The following is a 22,205-nucleotide window of genomic DNA, read 5'->3' on the forward strand; positions in this document are numbered from 1 at the left end:
TGAGAAAGCACTCCATGGGTTTTCCCCCTTCTATATATATGTACAGTCCTTTTTTCATTAGGATAATTTACATGATTTTTGAAATTCTGCTACATATAAAGTACAAGGAGACACTGAAAATAGAGTAGAAGAAACCGATGGGGCTAACAATATCAAGGATAAGTTTTGCTGTAAGATACAAGAGGTAGCATTCATTGGACATCACTGCCTTTGTGATTCGGTCCTTTGATGACTACATCTGTTCTGGTCCTCTCTCTGAAAGGTCCTATATCCAAAGTGTCAAAATAGGTCTGTGAAAACTTCGGCTTTGACCCTGGCCACGGATCATGCCAATGACTTGAGACACAGTGACAGGAAAACAGAGTTTTATTGACACCAAACCGGCAGGTGGAAGCAGAAGAGCTTCCATTCAGAGTCCATGGGACTTGTGGGGTCTCACGTTAGCATATCCAGGTGGCACCTGCCTACTTCACATAGTACTGAGCTCTCCTGAAGTTCCAATGCTGTTCACAGTCACCAGGAGTTCCTCTAATCTAAAAAGGGAATGTACAGCTATGATCTGTTCCTTAATGTTTTCTCATATTTCCAGGCAAAGATGACTTTAATTAGTTAATTTAGGAATGGGACATAGAAAAACGAGACAAAACCAAAATGATTTTTAAAAAATAAATAAATAAATAAGATCTATTTCGTTTTTCTCCACCAAGCTTCTCCGGTATGTTCTAACAGATCATTTTCTCAAGACTCCAAAGACAGGCCTGGCTTTGCTTTTAACTCTGGTACTTCTCCCAAATCTTTCAAGGGATGGTGTCCAAGTTTGCATCTGTCATTGCGATGCATGGCATGACCAAAGGCAACTTAAGGGAGAAGAGGGTTTATTTAGCTTACAGGTCACTGTTCATCACTGAGGAAAGCCAAGGCAGGAATTCACGGTAGTGGCTTGAAGCAGAGACCACCAAGGAATATTGCTTACTAGCATGCTTCCAGGCTCACAGTCAGCTACTTTTCTTATACAGCCCAGACCCACCCATCCACCTTCATATACTGCTCCTGGTGGGCTAGGCCCTTCTACATTAGTCAGCAATTAAGAAGATGCCCGACAGAAGTGCCTACAGGCCAGTAGGATGGGTGTGGGCATTTGTCAGTTGAGGTTCCCTATTCCCAGATACCCAAAGCTGACCAAACCAACCAAGACAAATAGTAACACGGTTTTACCTAAAGTATTGCACTAAATACAATAATTTCAACCAGAATACACAAGATAAGGCATATACTGAGTGATACTTGATCTCCCCTACCATTACTTTGAAGGATGTCAGAATTTAGAGACCCTATTATCACAATTTATTTAATTATTTTTTCTATAGCCATTGATTGTTCCCCACCTTTTTTCATCTTAAAAAAAAAAAAATGTTGCTGTCATAGGTAATACACGACCTTAGGAACTCGTGTTTTTATGTAGCATAGTCAAAGGGGGGGGGGACGGTAGTTCAAAGAGTACCGAAAATTATGCGCATTGTAATAAACATGAACAGATTGCCTGACAAAAGACTTTAGATTGTCACTCACCTAGCAACCAATGTGTTTCTAGTATCTTTGCTTATGGGTGCTCGTTTGAATTTTTGGCAATCTGGTGAGTGGGAAAATGTTTGGGGGAGAGCAAGAAATGCTGGTGTTACTTCAATGATGTGAATTTATGATAAGGTTGCCTCTTGGAAACCTTTCCCGCATAGGCTGAAACGGAGCGTTGGGCACTGGTAATGCCAGAAGCCTAGCAATTTTTGTCACAGGTCTTTGGGTCCTCCGGATGACAACATGGTTTCCCTTCTGTGAAGGTTCAGTTTGGCCCTGGCTCCTCGCCGAGATTTCCGCAGCTTACAGTGAAGAAAGCAGGCCAAGGCCGCCCCAATGTCGCATGCCAAATACCCTTCGGGGAGACGGAACGGCCTGGCAGACAAAGTGGCACAGTACTCACCACCCTGCGCATGCGTCTCCGCGCAAGCCGCAGCTCCCACGTGACGCAGCTTAGCAACCTCCGCCTCCCCGCGGGCTGCGCGCGCGTGACCTCGGGACCCGGTGACCCGCGCACGTCCGTGGCGGGCGCCGGGGCAGCTGGGAAGATGGCGGCCTGGGTTCCTTGTCGGAGGTGGGGCTGGGCGGCTGCGTTCTTCGGCCGGCACCGAGGCCTGAGCGCGTCGCTAGCCCGGAAGACCCCCCGCGCATGGTGGCTGCCAGGTTAGTGTAGGGAAGGCTGGCACTCGGCCTCTTCCCGGCGTTCGTCCCGTAGCCGCAGACAGCCTGCTTGGCGCTCCATTCAAAACTGCTCTGAGGCTTTCTGGGCACTCTGGACGCTTTTGGGGAAGGCTGGGGACAGTACTTTCTGCTGAGGCCCCGGGGCGTTCTTGGAGGTTCTTGGCAGCGTCTTACTCAGCGATGTAAGGAGCTTCTGTGGTCTCTGAATCAAACGTTAAGACCAGGGGGGAAAAAAAAAAAATCAGATGTGCATGTAATCGTATTTGGGTATTAGCTGCTTCTGGCGCTTTGCATATCGTTACTTTGGTAAACGCTTAGTGCTGCCCAGGGTTGACTTGAGGAAATAGAGTATGAGGCATGTTCTTTGTACATGTAGATGCTATCTTTGGACCTAATATCTGATTTTTCTTCTGGAAAGAACTATAATTGCTTCACAATGAAAACTAGAATTTGTATTAATATTACATACATAGAATATATGGTATATATCATATATTCAGAATATATAGATATAGATATATATATGTATCTGTGAATGATATCCTTGTTGTGCCTTTTGCAACTTGCCACACAGCTGTTAGATAGATGCATAGAGTTTTGGAAGAGTAATGTCGTTGTATAAATTAGCATGGTTAAATTTTTTAAAGTATGTAACCAGTTTAATTTACACTGCACATGAAAAACAAAAACAAAAAAAAACTTGACTATTATGTAATCTCATCAAAGTATAGTATTTCAATTTGTTAGCAAGAATAAAATATTCCTTTATCTCTTTAGCGGTATTCATTGGCCATATATTCATCAGGCTTTCCTTATTATATAGAGATGATTTATGTTGAGTCTGTTGTTTTTTTGGTTGTTTTGGTTTCTTGTTGTTGTTTTTGTTATTTTGAGACAGGGTTTTCTGTGAAACAGTCCTGGCTGTCCTGGAACTTTTTGTAGACCAGTCTGGCCTCGAGCTCACAGAGATCCGCCCACCTCTACTTCCCAAATGCTGGGATTAATGGCATGTGCCACCATTGCCCGGCGAGCCTGTTGTTTTGTAGCTCACAAACAAATCAGTAATAACTTCCTAGGATGAAATTCATGTGTTGGGAGGTAATGTCTGAAAGGTGATAAAAGGATTATTTGTGTGTTTAATTAAGGAAATGGGGAATGACCATTGATACTGATACAATCCATTGACCAACACAAACTGATCCCCAGAAGCTCTGTTTTTCACCAAGTTTTAAACTTGGCATATATTTCCATACTCTGAAACTTTGGATCTGGTTGGCAGGTAAAGGCGATAGCTTTAATGCTTTTGATTCTTTGTATGCACTCGGGGAGGGTGCATGGTTTGCTGGTGTTAGTGAGACAAGGTTTCACCATATAATCTCTGGCTCTCCTGGGACTCGTAGTGATCCCTTTCCGCCTGTAGCTCTTGAGTGTTATGGTCAGTGGGGTGCACCACCACACTAGACTCTCTAATCATCTTTTTCAAAGAAAATAAACTGAAAAAAATTGAAAATGGGAGAATTTTTAGCATTACACATGGGAGAGACCCAGAAGTTTCACTAACCACACACAGACTGTTTATTCTTTTAAATGAGGGCTAGCAAGGACAGCTCAGCAAGTAAAGGCACCTTGGACCCACAAGGTGGAGGGAGACAACTGTGTCCTTAGTTCCTCATAGATGCATAGCATGTACGTGCACACACTAAATGAGTAATTTTTAAAAAAGTTTTTAAAAGAAAAGATTTATTGGCCCAGAAAATGACTATTCAGATGTATTCAAGCCTGTCTTTGGAAGAAAGTGTGACTTTATTTTTTTAATATTTATATGGCTTTGATTTTTTAAGTGTTGATTTTATAATGGGAAATTAAAACAGTGAACTAGATTAGCCCATCAAGATTCACAATTTGTCCTGATATATTTAAATGTGTACCATTTAGAAAAAGCCAGCCAACAAAAGTAAACACACCAATCAGAGTTGTATGAGAAGTTATTTTTCCAAGAATGATACTTGATACAAAGTTATTTTTTTTTAAAGACAGCCTTTTGAAACCCCAGTTGGTAGGAAATTACAGTGGTTTCTTACCTGTTTCTTGATATTCCTGGGGAGGAATAGGTCAGTGGTACCTAGTCAAAAAGAGCTCAGTACTAACAGCATCATCCCTTCCTTGCTAAGTACTCCCCAGCTCCTGAATATTGTACCTCTGCTTCCCAGATCTAGGATTGCCTGTGCCTTCGATTTTGCCAGTTCTAAAGGCAGAGGAAAGGGAAAAATGGAATATACATGTTCTTCTTTTCCCCACTCATATGTCAAAAAGTAGACAACATGAAACTCCTGAAACATGGTTAAAACAGAGAGAGGAGAGGCTGTGTTGTATTTAAATCTTAAATCTTAATTGCTACTGTTTAGGATAATCCCGAGGCACCAACATGAAGGTATTTTTTTGATGAGTCTCTCTTTTGTTTCACTGAACTTTCCACCTCATTGTGTATTTTGGAAGAGTATGATTGGGCCTTGCTCTAAGAAGGTAAATTTTTTTATGTAACTTTAAAACTAAAAATCTCATGCACAAAGCCTATTTTGATTTCCTATCAAATGCAATGAGTTAAGAAAGTTAAGATTTGAAAATATATGTGACTTTCCCAAAATAAATTTCAAGCTATAATTCATGCTTTGTGTACTTTGTTTAGCTTGCAGACAAAAGGTATCACTCTCTTTCCTCAATCGAACAGACCTTCCAAACCTGGCTTATAAGAAGCTAAAAGGCAAAAATCCAGGAATTATCTTCATCCCTGGCTATCTTTCTGATATGAATGGTACCAAGGCACTGGCAATTGAGGAGTTTTGCAAGTCTCTAGGTCACGCCTATATAAGGTAGGAATAATACATTTCAGAGGTTATATTACCATTTAGCATTGTAATGAAGCCAACTGAAGTAAATGCCAGCATTTGAGTAGATGAGTTTATTTTAGTAGTGTACAAACTTTGATCTTGTGGTTTAGGGTCTTTAAGGTCTTTGTGCCAAGCTGGCTGGATTGGCAGGAAAGAGCATCATAAGAGAACTACCAACTAGTTCTTTAGATACAGTAATCTGTGTGGCAAAAACATGTTCTCATTGGGTTTCTTATAGTCACTTGTTATTATGGGTTACGTCCTAAGACATAGGACTTATCTGATCACTGTTTATTACTTTCTAAAGTAGGCATTTAGGACTGAGAGTATAGCTCAGTAGAGCATGTGTTTAGCACAAAATCCTGAACTTGATCCCTAGCACAACCCACACACACACACAAAGTATTTTTAAAAGTAATATAATAGTGTAAGATTGATATTGTATAATTTACATTTCTGTTTTCTTTCTCCTTCACTTATATAATCTGAATGTGTTTGAGCATAAACAAGGATGGGTAGTGTTTAGTTAAAACTTAATTTTATATTTATTCCTTTTCACTCAAATATTTTAATGAAAATATATTGATGTAACAAAATTTGTTAGGTTTATCAAATTTTTTGATATTTTACTTTGAAGAAGGGAATACAGTTCAATGGGCAAAACATTGGTAGAATTGAAGAAATAAGGATTGAAGGCCAAAACTGAATCTCAAATCAGTAATACACAGTAGATAGAGGTTTGTCATCCAGTAGAAGAAGAGTTTGTCTTCCAGTAGAAGGATGGACTAAAGATAACTTATGAGTTCTTTTCTACTACAAACAGCCTGAAAATCTATTCATCTAAATGTTATGAAGAATAGTCTCGCTAATACTGCTTCAGTAGTTCTAGAAAATACAGCTACATTAAAACTTTTAGGCATTATCTGTTCAGTATTTTTGCAGAAATTATGTTATTAAGGTAGATTTAGTCCATTTTCCTTTGTCAGACTAGCAAAGTTATTTATTTTCATTCTCAGAACTATTTTTAAATCTCTTGACTTAACTTGCCTTGAAGACTGGAGGTGAATAATGTATTAAGAATTATGAAACACTGTACTTGCCCTAAAGCAAGGAGTGAAAATACATGCAGGTTATTAGGCAGAAGTACTCATCAGAATTGCTTCAAAAAAAAGAAGAGATTACATAAGGTGAGAGATCCTGAGGAGGGAATGGAAGGGCAAGACTTTACAAAGGGACTCTAATGTGGGAAATTACCAATATGGAGCCAGGTAGAAATACAAGGGAATTTAATAGGGAAAAGCCTTACTTACAGAGCGACCTAGCCAGCAGTAAGTACAGCAAGCCAAAGATGAAAGCCAAAGAAGGGGCTGCCACATGAGTGTCCCTCACTCTTAAACCTTCCCTACATCACTCTGACCACCCCCTCGCAGGCATGGCTACAGCATCCACTACAGGACTCTGGAAACAATAAACATGTGGGGAGAAGGGCAGTTCTGTCCATGGAGAGAGACCGCTAAGGAGAATGTACTTAATTATCAGGAATATCGCCGTCATTGCTTTTTCGTCTGAAAAATAATAAAGAAATGGGCATTTTAGGACTGGGGAGATGGCTCAGTGAGTAATGCAAGTGTGAAGACCAGAGTAGGGATCTCTAAATCCAGCCATGTAAAGGTGGGCTGGGTGTAGCCGCCTGCCCAGAATCCCAGCATTTGGGAGTCAGAGAAAGGGAATCTCCTAAGCAAGCTGGCTGGTCAGATGAGCTGCGACAGTGAGCCTCAGACTATTTGTATAAGGTGGAGAGTGATCAAGAAAGAGATTGGCTGTCAGCCTCTGGCCCCTGCAAACATGTGTACATGTGCCTGTGTACCACATACATACACAGGTAGGAACACAGCCACATACAGCAAAACACATAAAAATAGAAATCACCAGTTTACTGATTCTTCAACTTCATTTGAAGCTATAGCCAGCTCCAGGTATAATGTAGTTTCTTGCATATTGGATGTCATATAAATATGTATTTATAAACTAGCCCTTTCACTACAGATTGTTTAATCAAGTTCTTTTTGTATAGCATTATAATATCAGTGAGTGTAGCAGCCTTCCAAATTCACTGTGTGTGTACATGATCATGTGTGAGCATGACCATGCATGCATGTGGAAGCCAGGAGACAACCTTGCTTGTTGATTTTTCAGTAGTCTTCCACCTTATTTTCAGACACAGGGTTCCTCTCGCTGGTTTGAAGCTTGTCAAGTAGGCTGGACTAGCTGCAAGGAGCCCGTGGGATCCACCTGTCTCTGCCTCTGTGCCTTTGAGCACAGGTTCTGAATGAGGACAGTTCACTAAACGAAGTAGTATGGCTTAAAGAATGACTAGGCGTTTGGGGAGTTTTTGAGGCAGTAGAATGACATGCAAAAGCTCATAGTTATAAAGTGGTTTGGCCAGGAATTGGGAGTAGTTTAGAATGACTGGGGATTTTGATAATTGGGGGACATGGTAGGATACTTCATAATTTATTGAATCGGGACCTAGAAGGAAAGTTAAAATTCAGCGATTAGACAGACTTTGACCTTGGATCCCTAGGAAAATTTAGAAGGAGGAGTTCATGGTGAAGTTGATTCTAGTCCTAAGTAGCAGTAAGTGCTATGAAGAAAATAAAGCAATACTAGTACAGAGCTGTGAAAGAAAAGCAGTTTTAGCATATGAATGGTCAGAGCCCACTTTTCATGAGATACAGTGTTTACAAGCTAAAGGACTGAATGAGGTGAGGGATATCTAATGGATGTCTGGAGATAAAGTATGCCAAGTAGAGGAGAACGTTCCTGTTGCAGAAATGTGGATGGTGACACCGTTAACTTCAAGAATGAAAGTGAGAATTCGGTTGGGAGGGAAAGAGATCTCTAAAATGAGGTCAGAGTGGTAGAGTGGTAGTCAAGGAAGTGCCGTCAGGGTTTTGAATTTTATTAAATATACAAGGCATATATGATGTGGGATTTCATTTAAAAGGCTCATTCTGACTCCTGTCTAGGAATAGGTTATGAGGGTGAAATATAGAAATGACAAGAGATTTAGAAAACTACTGCATTGGTCTAATTGAGATCATAACTTGGACTAAGGGTAGAATACTAAAATACACGCAGAGTGATGTTTTACTGTAGTTTAGTCATTGTAGTAATGAAGAATGTCCTACTTTGCTTTAAAAAAATCAAAGAAGCAAGCATGGACAGATTTCCACATGCAAACATTTAGGTGTAAGTATATGTTTTGCCTTCTTCCAGGTTTGACTACTCAGGAGTTGGAAATTCAGATGGTAACTTTGCAGAATGCTCAGTGGGGAAATGGAGAAAGGATGTACTTTCTATACTTGATGATGTAGCTGAAGGACCACAGGTAACTGTTTTGTTAAGTAGAATGATTTTTGACTCAAGCAATAATTGGTTGTTTCTTTAGGTAATGTTTTGTGAATTTTGATTTTGATGAACAATTTTGATTTAAAATTGTTCTGTTTTTACTTTGTAATAAGCAATAAGCACTTCTCATTGAACAAAGTTTGTTTTCATAGATGTGTATTATAGACATAATGGCTTTGCAAAGGTTATATTGGGAGGCAGAGGCAAGTAAATCTCTTGAGTTGGAGGCCAGCCTGGTCTACAAAGCTAGTTCCAGCACAGCTAGGACTACAGAAGAGAAAACGCAAAAGCAAAAAAAAAAATAGTTTTAATTGAATATTACTTTGTGTTGCATATTAAAAGTCTAGGATCTACATGGATATATAAAAGGCAAAATCCAAATATTTCTATTAAACCATTCTCTTTATAGACTAGTATGAGAATCCTCTTTAAAGATGTTTGTTTTTAGATACTGGTCGGAGCCAGCTTTGGGGGATGGCTCATGCTGCATGCTGCAATTGCACGGCCTGAAAAGGTCGTAGCTCTTATTGGTATAGCTACTGCTGCAGATGACATGGTGACACAGTTCCGTGCACTTTCTGTTGAGGTAAGTCTCAAGCCATTTGACAACCCCAGTGAGTACTAACTTACTAACATTCTCCTGCCTTTTCTCTCTGTGATTATGCACTGACTGTGGCACTTGAGAGCCAAAGAATACTGGAGTGTTACAGCTCAGATGGAAAGGTATTCTGGCACTCTGGAGCCAAGGAATACCACAGGTCATAGTAAGCATAGCAGCTTACAGCTCTGCTTCAGGGAAAGGCTTCCCCAGCATTATCAGCTCTGCTCCACCAGGAGAGTTTCCCCAGCAAAGTTGTTACAGTTAGACTCTAGTCCCCTCTAGAGAGAATGTAACAATTTCATTTACCAGGGAAGGTTTCCCCAGCGAAAAGTGTTACAGCCCTGCTCTGCAGAGCCCAGGGTCATCTCATTTATTGGAAGGGAAAAATCCTGGAAAGTGGCTGCCCTCTGCCGTGGTGGCAGAGGACAGCCATGCAGCTGGAACAGCCACAAGCTGAACAGACACAGGGTTTATATAGGGCTTCTCAGGGGTGGAGTTTTTCCAGAGAGATTTCCAGGCTGGGGATTGGGAAGACTTCAGTCCCTGATTGGAGGATGGCTAGATCTCATGCTCAGGGATTGGTTGGTTTTCTGCACAGGTTCAGGTTAGGGCCAAAGTGTGTTTCTTTCACTGGTCCTTTTTAGCCTTTTGGCTTTAGTTTTAGGGCCAGGGTATATTTCTTTCACTGGCTCTGATTCCAGGGACAAAGTGTGTTTCTTTGGCACTGGTTTCAGGGTCATGGTACATTTCTTTGGTTCTGGTTGCAGGGCCATAGTGTGTTTCTTTGGCTCTGCTTAGGCTGTGTTTCTTTGGCTGGTCCCTTTTTCCTACACTGACTGCTTCAAACTTATTACAGTTACTCATCTTTTGTCTTTGCTGCCCTTCTGTGCAGTATCCTAAGGTTTCCTTTTCTCATGGTTCCTTGTAAATACCCTGCCAAATACATGAGCCACATCAGTGAAGTCTTGCTGCAAACTTTCTCTTTTAGCTGTATTTATTTCATTCACCCAATGGGATTCCATATCACTGTCTCCTTTTTTATCCTCTTGGTCTCAAGTTTGTGCAGTGTGGGGAGTACCTATTCTTAGGTCATGTGAGACTGGACTAAGCAAGTGTGAAACTGTCTTTTTTCTTTCTTTCTTTCTTTCTTTCTTTCTTTCTTTCTTTCTTTTTTTAAAGGATTTATTTATTTATTATACATACGGTATTCTGCCTGCATGCAGGCCAGAAGGGGCCACCAGATCTCATTATAAATGGTTGTGAGCCACCATGTGGTTGCTGGGAGTTGAACTCAGGACCTTTGGAAGAGCAGTCAGTGCTCTTAACTTCTGAATCATCTCTCCAGCCCCTATCTTTTCTTTTCTTTTCTTTCTTTCTTTCTTTCTTTCTTTCCTTCCTTCCTTCCTTCCTTCTTTCCTTTCTTTTTTTTTTTTTTTTTTTTTTTTTTTTTTTTTTTGCTGTTTTTGCCTAAAAACAGCCTAATGTTCTCTAGGCAGCATACAAAAGGGAGAGCTTATTTTTTTCTGGTTCAGGTACTTGGTTAGCATTCTTTTCTACTAGTTCATGTCTTATAGCAAAAGAGAAGCAGTGCTTTTCATCAGTGTTCTTCAGCGATTCATTGTAAAAATGAAGTTTCTGAACTAACTGGGAAGACAACTGATCTTCAACTCTGTTTGGATATGTGTTTAGGCAGTGTCCTAGTTAGGGTTTCTATCACTGTGATGAAATACCATGATCAAAAGTAAGCTGAAGGGAAAAGAGTTTATTTGGCATACATGTCCACATCATAGTCCATCAATGAAGGAACTCAGGACAGGAAGTCAAATGGAGCAGGAACCTGGAGGCAGGAGCTTATGTGGAGGTCATGTGGGGGTGCTGCTTACTGGCTTGCTCCTCGTGGCTTGCTTAGCCTGCTTTCTTATAGAAGCCAGGGCCTCCACCCACAGTGGACTGGACCCTCCTCCATCAATCACTTATTAAGAAAATGTCCTGTAGGCTTCCTCACAGCCCCATCTTATAGAAGCATTTTCTGAATTGAGGTCCCTTCTCTTAGGTGACTTTAGCTTGTGTCCAGTTGCCATAAAACTATCCAACACAGAGAGTTTAGTTATCTGCAAGGGCAAAGAAGCGAGTAACATCTCTGTCTTTTTGTACATGTTGTTTCAGTGCATTCATTTGAGTTTTCCTCTCCTGTGGAACTTAGTTACTGGTAGGCCAAAGACATAGAAATTATAAAAGGGAAACGGTGTTTCAAAATGGGTTTTCAGACCTAGTGATCAACCTTGAACTTCATATTGAGTCAGAAATGTGTTCAATAAGCTCCCTCCACAGTAGAGTCTGAGAACCAGTTTTGAGAGTTCAGGAAGAAGCAGGGAGGTAAACAATAAAATTGAAGTACATAACGTTGAATAGTATGACTGTTACTGACTTTTGCCTCGGGTTCTTCAGTCTATTCCATAGAGTATATGAGTTTGTCCTTAGTTCATGTTGTTCTTGCTTTTTTTGTTTGCTTGTTTGTTTGTTTGTTTTTCAAGACAGAGTTTCTCTGTGGCTTTGGAGGCTGTCCTGGAACTAGCTCTTATAGACCAGGCTGGCCTCAAAGTCACAGAGATCCACCTGCTTCTGCCTCCCGAGAGCTGGAATTAAAGGTGTGGGCCACCACCACCCAGCTGTTCTTGCTTCTTAAGACAGCCTTGTCGGAGCTGGGGAAATAGCACAGTTGTTAAATGCTTGTCATGTGAGCATGAGGATCTGAGCTAACCCCAGACCCATGCTTTTTGTTTTGTTTTGCTTTTTAAAGCTGATAGGCTGGGGAAATGGCACAACAGATAAAGACTGACAACCTGAGTTCTGTCCCTTGTACTGGCCTGATAGAAAGAAAACCAACTCTTGCAGGTAGTCCTTTGACTTCCACACATGCACTGTGGCACATATGAGCATCCCCCCGCCAAAAAAAAAATAATAATGCTAGGTATAGTAGTGTGCCCTTGTAATCCCAGTACTGATGTGGCAGATAGGTAGATTCCTGGAGCTTCCTCACCAGCCAAAACAGGCCACTGGGTAAATCCCAGGCTAGTGAGAGATCCAGCCTCAAAATACCAGGTAGAGGCAAAAATGGCTGTGCTAAAAAGGTACCTTTTGCCAAGCCTGATAGCCTGAGTTTGATCCCCAGAACCCATATGGTGGAATGAAAGCCAATTCATGACCTCTACACACATCTTGTGGCATGCACACACACACACACACACACACACACACACACACACACACACACACACACACACACACACACAAATAAATAATGTTTAAAATACAAAAACAAGATAGGAGGGCTGGAGAAATGGCTCAGTAGTTAAGATCATTTACTCTGTTATGAGTACTGGAGTTAAGATCCCAGCTCCCATGTAACAAGCCAGGTGTTCCACAAACATCTGCAGGTCCAGTTCCAAGAGGTAGAAACAAGAGGGTCACTGAGGCTTGCTGCTAGTCTAGCTGAGAAAACATGAGCACCAAGTTCAGAGTGAGACTTTGCTGCAAAAGGACTGAGAGTGGAGAATGATAGAGGAACACCTGCCCCTCTCTCCGGCCTTCACATGCACGCATGCCGGTGCACATAGCGTCAGATAAGTGTGCATACAGTCATATGGGCATATACATAAGCAACATACACAATGTTTCTTTCTTTTTTCTGTTTGTAAACCAACAATGGACAGTGTTCCTAAGGAATGTCACCTGAGGTTGTACACTCTCACATACAAATTTACCTCATGAGAGTCCTGATATTTTCTGTCAGAGCTAAAATTACAAAGTTTGTCTTCCCTATACTCATCTCTGATGTCTGGAATTTTTAACTTTTTTTTCTTAAGCATAGCTCCTTGGTGATTGGCTTTTCCTTATTTGTGAATATGAAACTGACCCTTTGCTTCATGCTCTTGGTTGCTAGTCTTTCTCTGTCCCACCAGCCAGCTCCCAAATGAAAGATGTGGAGACTTCTTATTAATTATGAGAGTTTGGCCGATAGCTTAGGCTTGTTTCCAACTAGCTCTTATAACTTAAATTAACCCATTTCTATTCATTTCGTGTTGCCACATGACTCATGGCTTGTACCTCTTTGCTTACATGTCTGTTCTCTCTGCCTCTGCTGGAGATGCTACCTTCTTCCCAGAGTTGTCCTGCCACGAAAATCCTGCCTAGCTATTGGCTCTTCAGCTTTCGCTTAAACCAATCAGAGTAACATTTCTTCACAGTATACAAAAAGATTATTCCACAGCACTTCCTGACTCACCAATACAATGCTTTTCATGATAGGAAATTTTCTCAAGGAAAATATAGCTTGAAAAGGGGTTCTTTAAACACAGGTTTTGTTTGTGTTTGTTTGTTTGTTTGGCTTATTGTAAATTACAAGATCTATGCACGTTCTTTTATCATGTGTGTAACTAAATTGCTCAGCATATGGATAAGATGAACATTAAAAATCAAATACAAGGTGTTTTGGCTAGAGTTAGCACTGCTGTGATAAAACTCCATGACCAAAAGCAACTTAGAGAGGAAAGGAAGGGTTTATTTCATGTTACAACTCTTAGGTCACACTCTGTCACTGAGGAAGAAGTCAGGACAGGTACTAAATGAAGCAAAAGCCACAGAGTCAGGCTTCTTCCTTGCTTGTTTTTGGTTTGCTTGTCATGCTTTCTTACACAATTCAGGACCATTTAGGTTTGACACCATGGATGGTGAGCTGGGCCTTCCCCCATCAGTCATTAATCAATAAAAAGCCCTACAGACTGCCTGTAGACCAGTATTTTGGAGGCATTTTCTCAGTTGAGAGACCCTCTTCCCGAATGACTCTAGCTTTGGTCAAGCTGTCATAAAACCAAACAGCACAGAGGAAAAAGCACAGGGACACTGGGAGCCCTGCCTTCCCATTAACGCTTCTAAGATGGCAAGAGAGCCAAAGTGGAAAGCTTTGCCAACTTCCCAAAGGTTCGGGCTATTGTGTGCCGTGTTTCTCATTATTATCTGGAAAGAACTGTCTGTGGTCATTGTCTTCTTTGTGTATTAGAAGATCGCAGACACAGTTCCTAGGCATTTGGAATCTAAGCAGCTAAAAGCCATACTGCCTGAGAAAGCTTCTTAGAGTACAACTCATGCATGTATCCTGTACAGCTTCTCTGGGTAATACTATCTTACTTATTGCCAGACTTTTGTAAAGTTTAGTTAGAAAAACTTTATTCTTCAAATGAACTGTATTCCTTTCATTTGAGGGCAGATAACAAGTGAGGATCACGGATGCTTAAAATGAAAATTACTAATTCAGTATGTTCATAATTAACATAAGTGGAACAAAGTTTTCCTTGCTGGAGTACAGTACAGTGTTTCTTGAGGATAATAATCATTTTTGCTTTAAAAACTTGTTTTTCATTTGTGGTACTAATATGCATTCATATATTTTTTCAGATTTACAAAATTTCATTGATTTTTTTCAATAGTATGGAAATAGGAATTTATAAGCATTTAATATCTTCATGGAAGCTTAAAAAACAAATACATGTACTAAATAAGTAAAAAGCATAGAAAATTATGTAAATATATAATTGATAATATGTTTTATATGTTATAAACTTATAAAACATTTAGAAAACTGTTGTAAGAAAATAAATCAGAATAATAATGATATAGCCATAAAGTAGGATTTTTATAGTGATTTTTAATATACTTTTATGTATTTTCTATGATTTGCATAGGAAATTCCAAGTTTTGAAAAACATTTTATTTTTAACTCTGTGTGTGTGTGCATGTGTGTGCAGGTATGTGCAGTTAGTGTGTTGTCCATGAAGGCCTAAAGAGGGTGTCAGTCACCTTGGAGCTGAAGTTATAGACCACGAGCTGCCCAGTGTGGGTTCTGGCAACCCAGCTAGGTCCTATGCAAGAGCTAGAAGCACTCCCAACTGCTGAGCCATCCCTCTAGCCAGAAAATTCCAATTTTTAATTAGAAAAATTATTGAATGCAAATAAATGAAATCTAAAAATCAGTCCTCAAAGTATATGTTAATGTTTCATCTTATCAGAATCTAGAAATATGATTGTTCAGCTTTCAGGAGCATTTCCAAGGCTTCTGTGTTACCCAAACCTGTAAACCTTCACCCCTAGAGTGCTGAGAGGTAGGGCTGTCCTTTTTAACAACTTTCTGTCAACCTAAATTGCATAAGTGAGTAATTGTTTTGAAATCTCAAAAACAATTGTTCTAAGATTTGCTTTATATAAACATCACTGTCTTGGGACCAATTACCAGAAATTGCTGTACTTTTCTACCTTCCATCTCCCCTTTGAGTCGGAGTAAAGCAGAACTTGCCATAAGAACATGTATGACAGGGAAATCTGAGTTTGATTGCTAGCTAAAACAGTTTTTGCCTTTGGACTTTGAATATATTTAACTGTAAGCCTTGTTTCTTTTATAAACGTAGAGTAATTACAGAATCATTTCCAGCATTGTATGTATATGTATAATGTAATGTATAATATGTATAATGTACCTTGCATATAGTAATAATTTTTGTTTTCTTTTGATGGGGTCTCTCTATGTTGCTCTGGCTGGCCTAGAACTTGAACAGGGTATGTAGACCAGGCTGGCCTCAAACTGACAGATCTGCCTGTCTCTACCTGGAGGGTGCTGGGATTAAAGGTGTGCACCCCACCTGACCCAATTTCTGGCGATCACTCTTAATGCTCCTGTGTTGCCTCTGTCCTCTCATTTAGGGACTGCCTTTCTCAGATTCTTCAAGTCGGCTACCGGGTTATTCATATTTATGCTTTTATTTTTCCCACTAGGCACAAAAGGAAGTAGAAGTGAAAGGGGAGTGGTCCTTACCATCTAAATACATCCCAGAAGGATTTTACCGAATTCCATACGGTTTCATTAAAGAAGCAGAACACCACTGCTTGTTACATAGCCCCATTCCTGTGACCTGCCCTGTGCGCTTGCTCCATGGCATGAAGGACGACATAGTTCCTTGGCACACGTCTCTGCAAGTGGCTGACAGAGTAATCAGCCCAGATGTAGATGTCATCATCCGGAAACACAGTGACCACAGAATGAAGGAAAAGTCAGATATCCATCTGATTGTTTGCACTATTGATGACTTGATTGACACGCTCTCAACTGCAGTTCACTAGAATCACATTTGTGATTGGTATGCACTCTAATGCATGCAGAAGATTGAAAGAATGGTAGTAAATCAAAGACCCAGATACATTAGGGTTCCCACTTACTTTCCCTTTGTAAATACCGATAAGTATTTATTTAATGATGTCTTTGCACAAATATACAAATTGTAACAAAAGTATTAGCTGCTGTTTGGAGAATTTTGTCCTTTTATCTTTGCTATTTTTCCCATTAAAATAGTACGTACTTTTTAATCAAGAGATGCTTACCTTTCTTATGCATACTGTAGTGGTGCCAGCTCTTGTGTTCCCTTCTACTACAATAAAGCTTGAATATTTTGGTTTTTGTTTGGTACCATTATATATGGAAGTTTGTAAAATTCTGATTTTAAAATGCAATTCACAAAATAGAGGAAAATGTTTATTGCAATAAATTTGCAATGATTCTAGAAATGTCTGAAGCACAATAAAGTTGAAACAATGAGGATACTATGCTATATTTGAAACTAAAACTACTATTAATTGTTTAAGGTTAACTTTTATAATGATATAAAAGGTATTTCTAAATTTCATATTGTTATTTTTATGAGTCTTCCAGGTTTTTTTTTTTTTTTTAGTTTATATGTAAAATAATGGGTATTATCGTTTTTTTATTCTTTGGGTTTTTGATTTTTGGTTTTTTGAGACAGAGTTTCTCTGTGTAGCCCTACGTGTCCTAGAACTAGCTCTTGTAGACCAGGCTGGCCTCAAACTCACAGAGATCTGCCTGCTACTGCTTCCCGAGTGCTGGGTATTCCCACCTAGCCAGGTATTATAATTTCTAACACCTCTATCTTATTGTACCTCACTCACATATATATCCCAGTGCTCTGCCTTGTCTCACTCTCTTTTCCCCACACCCTTCCTCTCCTCAGTCTCCTTTCTGCCTTCAAGTCGTGTCTTTCTCTATGAGAGACAACATAAAAGACTCCTTCCCTCTCCCTCCATTACCCGTTCTTGCTCCCCTTTCCCCCCTATAAACCCTTCTCTGATGTAGTTTACTTTCTCCAGCCATATCATACATACATATTTAAATCTACATTCTACATATGGTAGAAAACACTCTTCCCATATCTAATGTATTTCACTTTACAGAATCTCAATTCTACCCATTTTCCTGCAAGCATGCCTTATACTAAAATGATATTCCTCTAATGATGCATTTATTTTTATAGAGTGATTGGTTAAGACTGAAGAGAAGAATGATTTTTCTGTACTAGCCCTGCTTTCAAGAATACTTTGTACCAGTCTGACTTAATGCAGAGTCAGGTGATTACGACATTAGAGTGGAAGAGTGTACAGTCAGAAAGGAAACAGGAAATGCTTCTGTAAAGCATGCTTTTTAATAACTGCTGGGATACTAGTATTAATATATAATAGCCTTTATATTAAGTTGTGGTTCATTTTTTCGTTCTTAGTTTTGGCTAGACTTTAGTCTTCATGACTTATGTCTGTCTGAGTTATTAAGTTGAAAACTTGACTCTTAAAATGAGTATGTGTCAAAGACTTATAAACAAGAGTCAGCAGATGGTAAACCTGATTCAAAGGACAGTTTAAGAAACAAGTATTTATAGCCATTGAAGAAAAAGGTTATGATAAAACTGTGCAGGAAAGTGTTACAGCTGGTTGGCAGACCATCCTGAGAACATAATTTATGAGTTGGCTGTTGATTGTCTGGGAGCTTGAGTTTCAGGAGCTCTCACTATGACCAGCACTGATCTCAGTAGCTCACTGTGCTTATATTAACTCTGCAAACACTGGTTTGTGCTGAACCCTGCTTTTTACCCAGGTGCCCAGAGTCGTTCTATAAAACCCCTTGGCACTGACTCTTAAGCTTCCTTGTGGACAACATCACGTGAGCTGTCACAGCACTTTGCTGGAGACCCAGTTTCAGCCCGGGTGACTCCAGTGTGGATTCTTGGAAGCTTTCCCCTGGTTTCCCTGGACTTTGCCCCATGTGCCTTTTCCCTTTGCTCAATCTGCTTTGGATCCTTTCACTCTAGTAAGTCAGTAAAGAAAGGTAAGTTGTGTGCATTCCAGCAAGTTTGCAACCTGGGGTAGTTTTAGGAACCTCTGATACACATACAATTAAATTAATCCATGATTATCCCTTATCTCAGAGAAGGTCGGATATTAAAAAGCAAAACATGAATCCTATGAACCTTGTTTCCTTGAGCTAGAATGGAGCCATTTGGGTAGATAACGCTAAGCATGAAGATAATTGAAAATGAAGAGGACAGGGTCCCTACCTTCAGAGTTTTCTGGGGTTACACAAAATACAATGAGGTGGGAGAACCAGCATGTGTGAATGCAATATGCAGCTAGAGTAGGAATTGGAGCTTGGAGCTGCATGCCATAAGGTGAGAGACTCAGCATGTATCCATGCAGTATGGACCTTGGGGATGTGTGACAATTTGAATTTAATTGCCCCCCATACTCTCACAGGGAGAGGCACAATTAGGAGGTGTGGCTTTGTGGGCATGGCCTTGTTAGAGGGCAAGTGTCAGTGGAGGGGGGGGGCAGGCTTTGAGGTTTCCTATGCTCAGGAAACACTGCCCAGTGTCTCAGTTGACTTCCTGTTGTCTTCGAGATTTAGGACTCTCAGCTTTTCCAGCACCTTGTCTTCCAGCAGGCTGCCATGCTCCTGTCATGATGCTAATGGACCGAACCTCTGAAAACTGTAAGCAGGCCAGCCCAATCAAATGTTTTCTTTATAAGAGTTGCTATGGCCATGGCATCTCTTCACAGCAATAAAAACCCAAACGAAGGCTGCATCCCAACACATGTACTAGTGATAGTAGATTTGCCCTTTGTGCTTCAGTTACCTCAGCTGCAAAATGGTATAAATCCAGATAGCAGATATAACTAGTAGAAAAGCACAACACATTTAGAAGAGTGATGTGCAGGAGGTGCTGTACCCCTGGTTTTGTCTTCTGTGTGGAACATGGTCCAGAGAGGAATGGGTGGACATCAACCCATAATGCTATAGGAAGGAAAGAGGAAGCAAGGAAGGAGTGGAGCCTCTTAAGCCAAAGGATATTTGATTTCCTAACAGAAAGATCCCAAATCGGAATGGTATTTCCATCATGTTTATTCAAATGATCAATGACTACCCCGCCTCCATTTTTTTTAACAGAAGGAAAACCTCTTAACATTTAGTTTAGCAGGAGTTGACATTATAGAACTCAAATGAGATTCACTTGGCGTTTCACCAAGTGGAACTTCAGTACCAGGAATAGGATATATCTAATGAATTGTTGGTCAAAGGAGCACCATGGAAACCCCCAACCAACTCAGGCTATTGCCAATGCTATACCACAACTCATGTTAAAGCCCTACTGCTGAAGACAACACCTACATAGCTCATTGAACATGGAGAAGTTGACCAGGTTTCTAACTAGAGCGTCCACCTCGACTGACTAGTGCTTGTGGTACTGGAAGTTACTGTTTATATTACCAAGGAAAAAGGTAACCACCAACCCAGCTACAAATCCCATGATCTATAGCAGTGACCTGCCAGCATGGTACACTGGGACAATAGTGGCACAAAAGTGGGAGTAACCAGCCACTGTCTGATTGCATGGTAAGGTCCATATCAAGAGATGGAACCCATGCCTAATACTGCTCAAGTGGCCAAGAACCTGAGATTAGATAAGCCATGTGTCTAGGGAAAAACCAAACTATTGTTCTGTTAAAGGAACATAGCAAGAAAATGTCTCCTAATGACATTATGCTATTCCCATTGGTAAGTGCTAAGCCATCATCGGAGAAGCTTCCACTTGCAGTAAATAGAAACTAAAATAGGGACCCACAACTGGACAATGTACAGAGGGTAAGAGATTTTTGGAACACTTAGTCCTAAATGGATGTCTTCATCAGACCCCTCCCTTCAGGGCTGGGGCTATTATTTGGAAGAGGTGGTAGAAATATTGCAAGAGCCAGAGGGGATAGATGACACCGAGGAGTCTTAGAAAAGAACTCAGGAACCATGGTAGCATGCACAGGGTCCCAGCATTGGGTGGGTGGGAGGTGAAGTGGACATGAGCTTTCATCCCTAGCCAAGAAGTTATCTCCAATTGACAACTGCTTGCAAAGGAAAAAACCTGTTTTCGCCAATGGAATCTCACTAGGTATGTAAACCACGCTTAAGTACAGGTTCCATGGCCAGCATAGGTGGCCAACATAAAACAAACTCAATGATATTTTTGTAGATTTTTTTTTGTTTCTTATTGCTTTGTTTTACAGCATTTTTTTTTACTTTGCTGCTGTCTTGATTGTATATTATGGTTTCCAATTTTGTGTTTTTATGGGTTTTATTTTGTGTGTCTGTATGATGTTTGTGTGTTTCTTTGCTTTTTCTTTATTTTTGATTTTCATTCTGGATTATTTGCTTCTTTTAGTTGGCCTGTTTTTTTTTTCTAGAGAGAGAGAGAGAGAGAAGGAAAATACGGAGTTGGATGTGGATCTAGGAGGCAATGGCAGAGGAGAAACCATCAGAATATATTGTATGAAAAAATTATTCTCAGTAAAAAAATATAATAGGGTTCAGTGTGTTGTAGTCCATTATTCTTTCCCTCCCCTCCCCTCTCCCTCTGTGTGTGTTTTATATCCAGGCCATTTTTTTTCCTGAAACTGCTCTGTGCTGTGTATTCAATGGCATGTGAAATTCGTGAATACACAGCAGGTCCATGTACCTTATCATCTGGAATTTCAACATGATTTTCAAGGTGACATTTACCTATTAAACAATTTGAGCATGTGCAATGAGAAGGGATATGGCAAACCACTAAGAACAGGAATGCTAATCAAAGATGTATAATATCCTCTGCCTTGGCCATGCCTCTGAAACATCTCCTGATGCAAATCTGTATAGTATGCAAGTTTCTAAGCATCCAATGATAAGGCTGGAGAAGAAAGAGCTCTGAGCAAGACTTGAGTTTTAAAACCATGGTACTAGAGCTAGAAGAATGTTATTGTTCCTAGGACAATCCCTGAAGTGAGGATGCCAAAAGAATTTGGAAGAGTTGAAAAACAGCACGGAGTGTGGGGTGGTGCATGCCCTTTATCCCAGCACTTAAGAGTCAGAAGCAGGTGGCTCTCTGAGTTCAAGGATAGCCTGGTCTATGGAGCAAGTTCTAAGACAGCCAGGACTACAGAGGGAAACCCTATCTCGAAACAAAAAACTGGAAAAGAGCAAAAACTTACTTTCTAGAAGGAAAAAGAGTAAGTGAACGTTAACTACAGCCACCTCTTGCTGTTTCAGAGATTAGCAAGAGCACGCTCTGAGGCTATCAAAATTGCAAATGCTGAAGTCCCTCACAACAGAGAAGTATTTGCATAGAGCCTGGAACACATGCACATCACCTAGACACTATATCATTTCTAGTGTTTAGACTAATACTAGCAAAGACAAATGTTTCTTATGCTGTGTTTCTTAAAGGAAAATAAGGAAACATGTACATTTTCAAGATATGTCTTTCCTTTTCTTCCCCCCACCCACCCAGGATGGCCTCAAACCCATGATCCTGCTTCAACCTCCTAACCCTAGAATTACAGGCATGCACTGCACTACTGTGCCAGGCTTCAGACAAAGGTTTTTGGTTTGGTTTGCTTGGGTTGGGTTTTTTGTTTATTTTTTTTTCTGGGTTTGTTTGTCTGGATATATTTAGCTGGGTCTTTAATGTAGAATCTTTAGAAATGGTAGTCTTTAGAAATGGTAGTCTTTAGAAATGGTATTTTGAAGATCTCTGTATTTTTTTAAATATTTTTCATGTTTATGTGTGTATACCTGCATGAATTCATATACAGCACATGCATACAAGTGCCAGAGCAGGCCAGAAGATAGTGTTGGATTC

The 22,205-nt window shown here is 40.2% G+C and overlaps 1 protein-coding gene and 1 long non-coding RNA gene across 3 annotated transcripts; one reads left to right on the forward strand and one right to left on the reverse strand.

Annotated features, from left to right (window-relative positions):
* Nucleotides 1-348: 348 nt before the first annotated feature.
* Nucleotides 349-2,043, reverse strand: LOC118238662. The gene is made up of 2 exons (XR_004769919.1): nucleotides 1,570-2,043; nucleotides 349-533 (listed from the first exon to the last, which is right to left on the reverse strand). It is a non-coding gene; the product is annotated as an uncharacterized LOC118238662 (long non-coding RNA).
* Nucleotides 2,044-2,052: 9 nt separating this feature from the next.
* Nucleotides 2,053-16,810, forward strand: Abhd10 (abhydrolase domain containing 10, depalmitoylase). Of its 2 annotated transcripts, XM_027412584.2 has the most exons (5): nucleotides 2,059-2,235; nucleotides 4,940-5,123; nucleotides 8,421-8,532; nucleotides 9,001-9,138; nucleotides 15,979-16,810. In XM_027412584.2, exons 1-5 carry the CDS (start codon nucleotides 2,121-2,123, stop codon nucleotides 16,321-16,323), a joined length of 894 nt encoding a protein of 297 aa, XP_027268385.1. In that variant the 5' UTR covers nucleotides 2,059-2,120; the 3' UTR covers nucleotides 16,324-16,810. The 2 variants fall into 2 exon arrangements, with proteins under 2 accessions (XP_027268386.1, XP_027268385.1); XM_027412585.2 differs by lacking the exon at nucleotides 9,001-9,138 and having other exon boundaries at nucleotides 2,053-2,235.
* The last annotated feature ends 5,395 nt before the right edge of the window (nucleotides 16,811-22,205 follow it).

This window comes from Cricetulus griseus, chromosome 4 (genome assembly GCF_003668045.3).
Source record: "Cricetulus griseus strain 17A/GY chromosome 4, alternate assembly CriGri-PICRH-1.0, whole genome shotgun sequence".
Taxonomy (NCBI): Eukaryota; Metazoa; Chordata; class Mammalia; order Rodentia; family Cricetidae; genus Cricetulus; species Cricetulus griseus.